Here is a 10,811-nt window from a genome sequence, read left to right as displayed (position 1 = left end):
AGCAGTGAATTAATTCCTTGTTTTGCTTTGCTTGTGTGTGCAGCTTTTGCTTTCTCTATTAAACTGTCTTTATCTCAACCCATGAGTTTTTGTAGCTTTTACCCTTCTGATTTGCTCCCCCATCCCGTTGGTGGGGGAGTGTGTGAGTGGGTGTGTGGTTCTTGGCTGCTGCCTGGGGTTAAACCACGACAGCCATGCCCAAGCACTGGCAAGGTAAGGTGATGCAAGAGGAACCACAAGTTAAGGATGTGCAGCGCATGTCACGACTTGCACTTCTCATCCCCAAAGCCAAAGAAACAAACAACAAAAAAATCCAGCTACAAGTCCAAAGGTATTTAGAAGAGAAAAACTTCCAAACACCTGCCTTTCCTCACAATTGTGACAAGGAATTTCACAGGGAAATACTGTACTTCAACCACCTGAAAAGTAACAATGGGAACAGGATGCAATGAGGATATTGATATTTTCACACAAGTTTCCAAAACAGGTTTGTCACTGTGGTATCCATTTAAAATGAAGTAGAATATCCATTGTGACATTTCCCTTTTTTGTGCACCGGCTTTAAACCAGGAAATATTTGAAAGTGAGCTACAATAAATATATAACCTTTCTTTAACAAAACAACCCAACAAAAAAATCCCCCAAACTCACACACTGTCGTACTCAAATTTTTAAAGTAACTGCTCTACTGGAAACCTAATCTTGTTTTCTCGGCAAACATGAAATAACTGCTAAGCATGGTACAAAATTCACAGTAAGCAACACACAGAAGGCATGTCTACAGTCTCCTTCCATTCTCCAGTCTGGATTCGAACAAAACCACTCATATTGAAACAAAGATGCTGGAAAGATATTAATTAGCTCTTTTCTTCCAAAGCATTCCAGCTTTTTCTGCAGGTGCAGGTACTATTTTTCAGGTTCACCTTTCCTCTTAAGACACCTGATGTCTCAGCTTTCTCTCCCTTACCTGATCGAAAGCGCTCATCCCTTGAGTTGGCGGAACGGGACTTCTGCGGTTTTGATACAGCAGCAGTGGCTTGGGAAGAGCCTGGGACTCTGTTCTCTGCCTGCAGGGATGGATCCACACCTGAAACACAGTTTTGTTTTAGTGCAAATTCGCCTTTGCAAATAAAACATCAGCTCCCCGTGTCTAAGTTCTTTTACCACCCTCCACACCTACTCACAAGATGAACTGGAGCCCTAAATCTATATCTGCAAAGATTGCTCATCTTCCAGCTGCATTTTAATCCAGTTTAACAGAGCAATACTCAGGAGGTTCACATTGTACAAAAATGCTGCGATTCTGTAATGAAGAGCAGAATTACTGCCAGCCTCAGCTGTCTAAGAGCTACTGCTCTAATGCAGGCATGTTGGGTGCTTCATCTACTCACGAAATGATGACAGTCCTTCCCATCCCCGTGCAGGGTAACAAAAGTAAGAGGAACCAAACTGCCCTCTAGTTGTTTGCTCTCCCTCTGACTCAGACAGAGCTCTAGATAACTCAGAGCAGTTGCTTACCTTTAGGCTGGCTAACGTTCAGGAAGATGTGTCTTACCTTCACATGCTAGCACAACAAGAAATCAAAGGGATGGACAGCAACCATTAAGTATTCCCTATCTCTTCCCAATCCCCCAAACCAGGAGACACCCTGCTGGCTCTTGATACATCAAGGGCTACACAAATTTGAACTAGGAACTTGCACTTGCAAGTCTATTACACAGCTACACTGAAAAATACAATGTAACGATTCCCTGCCCTTGGAAGGGGTTTTACACAACCCTAAGGTAACAGTAAACTTTCATTAGCCATGTTAAGACTCGGGGCACAAAATTTACTGTGTTTACTCAGCGCTTGTACCACATAGGGCTGAGTACATCTTTCATTTGACTCCTTCCTTCCCTTGAAGAGCTTCTGCTTTCCTACCTGAATGTCAAGTCTTTAGAGAACAATGCATTTTGAAAACGCAAATTTTCCCAGAAGCAGCTCTCACTGAGCTGAGGACATCACTCCAGAGGAATCTAGGCCAGCTCCTTTGCAAGGAAAGCCCATTCTCTAACAGGTAGGAAAGGGTTTCTCTTTCTCTCATGAGGCTCCTGTTCCCTCCTCTTTGTCCCAAAATGTGTATCAGGAAAGAAATTAGCAATTATTAACAAATCTAGCAATTAGAAGAGATTTTTATGAAGAGCCTTCAATAAGATATAGTCTTTAACAAGGCCAGGTGCCGGTCCAGGCCAGGATGCCATTGGCCTTCTTGGCCACCTGAGCACACTGCTGGCTCATGTTCAGCTTCCTGTCTATCCAAACTCCCAGGTCCCTTTCTGCCTGGCTCCTCCAGCCACTCTGTCCCCAGCCTGGAGCGCTGCATGGGATTGGTATGGCAAAGGAAAAGAGGTATGACAGGGCAGAAATAAAAAAGTGGCTGAAACTCCTGGTCTGGCTCTGGGCCAGTCTGTTGGTTTGTCCAGCCCTGCCCCAGTCCCTCTTTGCTGTCTCCTCCACTCCTGTCTCTGCCCAAAGTCCACTGCCAGCACTAAAGGCGAGGGAGCATCAGGACTTGCCTAGCTGGAGACAGGCAGACTACAAGATGTGTGAGGTCTTTCCTTTTATTAGTGTATGCAAGGAGCATGGGCAAGTCCAGGTCCCATCAGTACCATGGCACATGTCAGGGCTGAAGAGGTGCATCGCTGTGTGGCATCTTCACATGAAGCATTGGCACGTGACCCCTCAATTCACCCGTCACAGAGGTACCTCACACACAGCTGAAGCAAAGCTGTGGAGCTGTGCTAATGCAGACCTACCTTAAGTACATTTCCACAATTCCAGACTTCTTTAAAAAGAATTTTAAACACAGTTATTTCCCCCTGAACCATACAGGACAAAAAGCAAACTCTTCTCATGAAAATGACCTGAGATGCTCAAGTTTTACATAAAACACAAATGCCAAGTTCCAGACCTTTTCAGAGAAAACTTAAGGCAGAAGACTAAATGGAAATTATTCCCCAAGAGACTGAAATCTGAGGACTGAGGCTCTCTCTTTACCTTTTTCTTGGAGAAGTCTCACCTCAGCTATTGAGCATCCATTCCTCACTCAAGGTCACAGTTCAACATTATCACAACAAAGTAAACAAGAAACATAGTAAATCTCCTACACCAATCTCCATATTCAAGTTCCCAAAAGAATGTGCTCTGAAATTTTGTCATTAAGGTTCAACACTAAAAACCCACTGAATTAAAAAGGCACATGAAGAGCAGTCTCTTCATACTCTGCGCAACTGCGAGCAGTGAAGCTATGAAATGCTTTTTCAGCTAGCTCACAGGGCCACATGACATGTTCACACATCTCATTTAAACTAAGGACACTAATATCCACTCAGATCCAACCAAAGTAGCCAGTTAAAATTTGGACATTCTTTGTTCTCAGCTCTTACACCTGTAATATAAAGTAAAAAATTTAACTCCATAGCATTGAGAAAGGTAGTTGCACATTCTTCCTATAAATTATAAATACAAGAAATTATAAAAGCTATTGTGGACTCCAAGACATCAGAGTAAGTTGCACATTCCTTAAAAAAACAACTACAGGACTAAGTGCTATAGGGTACAAGGGAGCCGGAGAGGGACTCTTTGTTAGGAACTGCAATGATGGGACAAGGGGTAATGGATTCAGACTGAAGGAGGGAAAGTCTAGGTTGGATGTGAGAAAAAGATTTTTTACTATAAGGGTGGTGAGACACTGGCACAGGTTGCCCAGGGACGTGGTGGCTGCCCCAACCCTGGCAGTGTTCAATACCAGGCTGGATGAGGCATTGAGCAACCTGATCTAGTGAGGAGGTGTCCCTGCCCAGGGCAGGGGGTTGGGACTAGATGACGTGTAAGGTCCATTCCAACCCCAAAATTCTATGATTCTGTGGTACGTAAAACTTATCCCATTCTAATTGAATGTGAGGGCAAAGTACCCACAAAAACTATAAAACCAAAAATCACAGTCATATAGAATCACAGAGCAACACAGGCTGGAAGGCACCTTGAAGATTACCTGGTCCAACCTTTCAGTTGGAATAGAGAGGGTATGTATCCTTGAAAACAGCAGAAACATTTCTCAGAGACAGAAAACAAAGAAAGTGTAAGAAAAATGGAAGTATGGGACATGACAGCTTCAACCAAAACTAGAGGAGATTCCATCATCATTTTCCTTAACAATGAAAGCTTGAAAATGGTAACATTTTAATTCTGCTGGAGTATAAGTGCTAAGGAAGAAAAGGGGAGAAAAGAAAATAAAAATTTTAAATAGAGTGGAATCACTCTGGCACCAGAGGAGAAATCAAGTTACTCAACCAGGTGCTTGTCTAGCACTAACTAAATCTGGTGAGATAATTTCCAGGGATTGCTCTGTAAAGCAGCACCAGGACACTGACTGCAGCTGTGACCTGATCTACACAGCAGAAGAGGCAACTTGAAAATAATCAGTAACACTGCAAAATGATCAGGGACAAATCAGGATACTAAGGAAAGGACCATCACAAGGTAAGACTTCTGCTAGAGGTGTTAGAAAGGAAGCTGAAGACCAACACCTTCATGGTAGCATCATCATTCCTGGTGAAAGATGCAGAATGACACCAGGACATGGAGATAATGTGTGTCTGAGACAGTGCTGGAACAAAAAATGCTTCCAATTAACTGAAAGTTAAAAGCTTTGGGAAGAATAAGGAACAGCACAGTAAGCAACTGACCACCTAAAAGTGTAAGGAAGCAAAATGAACACTTCTGGCCGACACTATCCCCTGGCTTCAGCTCACAGATTAGAAAAGTCTTGTCTTCTGTTTCGGAGAGATCCCTTTGAAATGCCTCACCCCCTTCCACCCAAGTGAGATATGATTTTCCTGTACGATGCAGTCACCTTTTCCCATGAGCAAGGCTCCCCCTTCCCTCTGCAGCTTTTTTTTCCTTCTAAAAGTCTCAGCCAGGCATCTTTTGCTGCAGCTTGATCAAAATGCTCCCAGGGTCCTGCCTAAGAGATGATGAAGAAGAGGGTCTTGGACTACAGGCAAGACCAGCAAAATCCACATGGAACTGTCTCCCTTTCCCAGGCCTGCATCTCCCCTTCTCCAGGAGGAGTTTCAGCAGAAATACACCGACAAAGGAAGGATGAAGCAGCACCTGCACACTCTCAGACCAGAAGTCCCCCAAGTCCAGAGCAGAGCCCAACACCCATTTCCTACTCAGAACAACAACACATTGAATGGAAAAGAACTGGGATTTTGTGGTTGCTTTCCTTGCTCAGACAACACCCAAGGAATTGGCCAGGATATAATTGCTAACACTAGGTTTAAGTGAAGAGGAAAACACAAAATGAGCTGGAAAAGTTGGCTGGTTCTCCTATCTGGGGGGTTGTTTATGATAAGTCATTTGTCAAACCTCTCAGCTGTTTAACTCATTCCTATTCGCCATCACCACACCCTTCTGCAAATATTTTGAGGAGTTTTCCGACATGATTCTACAGGGCAACCTCCCAGCTTAGATAAACCTCTTTGTATTCAAGAACAAACTTTTCCCCTGATCTGTTTCCACACAACCCTCCTTCTCTGACTTTGCCTTGAAGCCAAAGTTCATGAGTTTTCATGAGGAAGAGTAACAGACCCTACATGCTTTGTAATAGCCTTCAGTGCAGTGACAGCTGTGCTGTGGTTAAAAAACTTCACATATTATACTCTATGTACATGACACTGCAGCTGTTTAATTTATATTTTCATATAGTGGATGAGCTGCAGTGTGAGCTCAGCCCAGCAATCCAATCCAATCCTGGGCTGCATCCAAAGGAGTGTGGGCAGCAGGACAAAAAAGGTGATTCTGCCCCTCTGCTCTGCTCTCCTGAGACCCCACCTGGAATACTGCACACAGTTCTGGTGTCCTCAGCATAAGAAGGACATGGAACTGTTGGAACAAGTCCAGAGGAGACCACGAAGTTGGTAAGAGGACTGGAGCATCCCCCCTGTGAGGACAGGCTGAGGGAGTTGGGGCTGTTCAGCCTGGAGAAAAGAAGACTGCATGGACAACCTCAGAGCAACCTTTCAATATCTGGAGGGCCTACAAGGGAGCCAGAGAGGGACTCTGTGTTAGGAACTGCTATGAGAAGACAAGGGGTAACAGGTTGAAACTGAAGGAGGGGAAAGTCTAGGCTGGATGTGAGAGAAAGCCTTTTCCCTGTGAGGGTGGTGAGACACTGGCACAGGTTGTCCAGGGTGGCTGCCCCAACCCTGGTAGTGTTCAAGGCCAGGCTGGATGAGGCCTTGAGCAACCTGATCTAGTGAGGAGGTGTCCTTGTCCAGGGCAGGGGGTTGGGATGGGATGATCTGTAAGGTCCATTCCAACCCCAAAATTCTGTAATTCTATGATATATAAAATCTATGTTTATCTATTATAGACAGGTAAGAAACAGATACACTGGCCAAGTTATTAAAACTCCAGAAAATATTTGTGCTTCTTTCAAGAAACAGCTGGTTAGGTGAGCAGGAAATTTCCACAGTAGCAAAGAACTGTTCCATGGCAATTCCTATCTAACAAAAGGAATGGCAGAATACTTTCATGTGACTCAGTGGCTGCTGCCTGAAGCTCTGAAGTTTGTATTTCATCCTCCCTTTCAGTTCAAATAGCTTTGAGATATTTCAGGTGTCTGGAGGATCAGGAGAACTCAGGTAATGGAATGATAAGCACCAAGAAGAAATCAACCGTTACCAACAGCTCACACTGGAGTGCAGAGAAGAAATTTCCTTTACTTCCCATCCAACAATCAGCTCATGACATTCCATTCCCTGAAACAAATTTTTTAATGCTCCAATAACAAATGTAACTTCACAGGCAGAAGTTACCTGCTCTTCCAAGCACAGCCCTGAGACTGCTTACAACAAGGCCTCTGGAGTTGTCATCATCCCTGGGATTGTTTCTCATTCTGAGAGGGAATGTACAGTGATTCTAGAAAGAAACAGTTCATTTCACCATCCCAAGAATCCTGAATGATGACAATGAACATTGGCTGCAAGGAAGGAAGGGAGTATAGGACGTGGTGCCCATCAGGACATGGTGCTCACTGTAAATGCTGCTCATGTCATCATGTTATTTCTGAACAATTTTACACTCCAGCTCTATCCACATCCAGAACTGGACTTTGCCATGTATCTGATGTTACCCATTCACTCAGAAGCTTCACCATGCAGCATGTCAGGCTGCCTACAGTTATAGCTATTTCCTCAGAGTTTCATCCAAAGTTTGGGTACAGAGGTTGACTGAGGAAGTCAATTACTCACTGTTAAGCTTTACTTCAATAAAATAATTAACTACTGTTTAAGGCCTGCTATTACTCAACACTTGTCTTCACTTTCGCACAGTGCCTTTGGTTGGATCAGTGAAAGGTAACACATTTTAGGTGGTATTTCCATGTAATTACATGGTTTTACAGTTCTTAGGTGAAAACTTGACATTTCCACTAACTCTTCATAACTGCAGGTTTAGAATTTTAGAATGCTAAATAGCCTACAGGAACAGGACTCCTGAATCCTAATGTATTCTGCTTAATTTTCCTGTTAATTGAAAACGTGCTTTGCAGCCACTTCTGTCTTTTTCTGGTCATCAAGGCCTCTGGGGGGTTATTTAACACTGGCTGGGTAATGACTTAGTTCCTCACAGAACCAGCTATGCAGTGCAGTGGAGATGTAACGCAATCCATCTCACATGGCACTGAAAGAGCAGGAGCCATCATGTGACTAGTTAATAGAATCACAGAATCAACCCGGTTGGAAGAGACCTTCAACATCACCAAGTCCAACCCTACCATGGTTAGGAGACCATGGCACCAAGCACCACATCCAGTCTCATCTGCAAAACCTCCAGGGATGGTGAATCCACCACCTCCCTGGGCAGCCCATTCCAATGCCTGATCACTCTCTCTGTAAAAAATCTCTTCCTAATATCCAACCTAACCCACTCCTGGCAGAGCTTGAGTCAGTGCCCTCTTGTCCTCCTGCTGGTTGCCTGGGAGAAGAGACCAACCCCCACCTGACTCCAACCTCCTGTCAGGACGTTGTAGAGGTTGATAAGGTCTCCCCTGAGCCTCCTCTTCTCCAGGCTGAACAACCCCAGCTCCCTCAGCCTCTCCTCATGGCACTTGTGCTCCAGTCCCTTTACCAGCATTGTTGCTCTCCCCTGGACCTGCTCCAGCACTTCCATAGACTTCCTGAACTGAGGGCCCCAGAACTGAGCACAGGATTCAAGGTGTGGCCTCACCAGCACCAAGTCCAGGGGAAGAATCACCTCCCTGGTCCTGCTGACCACGCTGTTCCTGATCCAGGCCAGGATGCCATTGGCCTTCTTGGCCACCTGAGCACACTGCTGGCTCATGTTCAGCTTCCTGGCTGTCCAAACTCCCAGTGGATAGGTGGCAATTGATGAGGTATGACATAAAAAGTTGAACTTCCAGAACTCAAGTCTGTAAGAGTGTGAGTACACTTTTAAGACATACAGCTGCAGAAAGACAGGAGCTGCTGGTCCTGAGGATGGTAAAATAGACTAAGAACTCATGAAGTCTAAAATGCTGACATACATCAATCTGCAAAAACTTGATGGATAATGGCCAACTTAATGAACTCTATCAGGAATGTGGCAATCAAATTGCTAATGATAAAAATCTTCCGCAGGCTCAAAGCCACTGGGACTCACACACACTAATCTGAGACATGCGGAAGCTGTGCCAATTAAACAAATTCCAAGCTAAACTGGGTTAATGGAACATATGTCAGGAAACTGAAATCAGCAGTTAGCTTCATGCTTTAAGCAAACTTTGTCTTTTTGCCAAGCATCATTCTTTGTGCTCAGAGGCATACAGCCCATTCATTTACTTTTTAGCATATTACACCTCGATTACTCTCAGCTTAGTGCTAAACAAGGCAAAAGTGGTAAAAAAAGCCCAAATCAGGTGATCTGGCATGTCTAAGAAAATGTAGTATCAAGCAAGTAGGACAAACCATAGGATTCACTTATTTTCAACCACTCCTTAAGCTGAGTAGGAAAAACCTGTCTGAACAAGGAGGAATTTTTGAGCATTTTGAAATCTAAAGGGACCCAAGATTCTTGGGTTCAGCCAAATACCAGATCAAACAGGGTGACTGTTGAACCTCACTGCCCTCTCCTTAGGACAAGCTTTCTTCCAGTTACTGTCTAGGATGTCAAGGTGTTAACCTAGATTGTACAAAGCCACTTCTGAATGAAACACCTCTGAACATCTCCAGTTTGAAAGAAAAGCTTCAGTGAAAACACCTCTCAAAAAGTGTCACTAACATGTTTTTCCTGCACATTTTTTTTCTTCCAACGCCATCTAACAAGTCAGTTCTGCAGCTTCATACATCACTTCAGCTGAGTTCCCAAATGAGCAGGTTACCTCAATAGGGTATTATAAACCACCTTTGGAAATTATACAGGTATCACAGCAGACAGCTACAGTGGACAACTGGCTGTTATCAGTCCAGCACTCTTGGAAACCTGCACAGGAGTTAGTGTGGCTTATCAGATCCCAAGAGTTAAGGGTCGAACATAGGGCCAGCAGTATTCATGCAGAAAAGGGAAATAAATGTGCTTTACACTGCATCCTAGATTTAAAACTTACTTTAAAAGTATGGGAGACAAAGGACTATAGTTGTCTAAGCTACATTTGTGATCTCAGAACCTGAGCAATTTGTGCAAACACCCTTTCAGTTTAAAGGTTGAGAAGGCAGAAATCTAAACCTCACTGTCAACAGAAAAGAGTGAAGGCAGAGTAAATCACAGGTGGATGACAGAAATCTAAAGACATGACTTTCTTGCAAACAGAGTGCACCAACAGAATATTTCTTGTAATTGTGAATCCTCAGTCAAAATCCATCCTTCACCTAGTCTCAGAATCTTTAAGGTGAGCAGGAGGACAAGGTACTTTGAACAGAAAACTGAGAAAGTTCATTGCAGAAAAACGGCGTAAGCAGGAGAAGCTATGGCACGTGCGACTGGAGCTTGCTGCTGAGTGCCAAAGTCATCCAAAAAATCCAAACTGCTTCTAGTCAAGGAATGAACTGTTTTATAGACATAAGTCTGGCCCTGCATGGTCTACAGAGACTATGTATTTCCTAAGGGAAAAGCTACATCTGTTCCTAAAAAAAAAAAACCCAAATCCAAATATAAACCAAAACCACAATAAGAAACCTTTGCTAAGAACCCCAATGATAAGACAACAGATTATGTTCTGACTGTTCAACAGTATCTCTACCTATTTACAATGTCTCCTTGCTTCCACTCCTCTCAGTTTCCTTCTCATTTTCCCTTGTCTTACCTGAAATCTCTCAAGCTATGGAAAAACTGAGGCATTATAGAACACCAAAGCCTAATGGCAGCACAACAGCTCTAACCTTGAATAATTTCAGTACCTAGTATAGAAAGAAGGAAAAAAAAGTTTTGGGTTTTGCCCATGGAAGATAAAGCCTGATAATAACCAGCTTCAGAAGTAATAGTTTATAGGAAAAAAAGTCAGTATTTATAAGACACTGGGGGTCAGGGGAAAACGGGGACAAGGCAGAGGGCAAGTGCAAAACAGGGCACATCAAAGAATGGCAGTGATGACTATTGGGTGCTTTCACCTAAGGAAAACAGCCAATTTGCCTCCAGGAATAACTTTGTTCATTTTTGAAGTTATCTTACCGTCTCAGATTCAGTTGGCCAAACTTGAGTTTGCTGACAAAAATGTTACCATTTAAATTTTTTTTCTTTCCCATAGAACCACAGAATTTAAGGGCAGG

At 43.6% G+C, this 10,811-nt stretch overlaps 1 protein-coding gene across 1 annotated transcript in view; it reads right to left on the bottom strand.

Annotated features, from left to right (window-relative positions):
* Positions 1-1,087, bottom strand: part of LOC103801839 (disco-interacting protein 2 homolog A-like) — a gene marked incomplete at both ends in the record, with an annotated part of 44,231 nt that extends 43,144 nt beyond the window's left edge. The window contains 1 exon segment of the mRNA XM_009074273.1: positions 968-1,087. Within this exon segment, the coding sequence (XP_009072521.1) occupies positions 968-1,087 (120 nt within the window).
* Positions 1,088-10,811: the final 9,724 nt, after the last annotated feature.

Source organism: Acanthisitta chloris, unplaced genomic scaffold, assembly GCF_000695815.1.
Source record: "Acanthisitta chloris isolate BGI_N310 unplaced genomic scaffold, ASM69581v1 scaffold37764, whole genome shotgun sequence".
Lineage (NCBI taxonomy): Eukaryota > Metazoa > Chordata > Aves > Passeriformes > Acanthisittidae > Acanthisitta > Acanthisitta chloris.
This window is presented reverse-complemented; position numbering and strand designations above follow the sequence as displayed.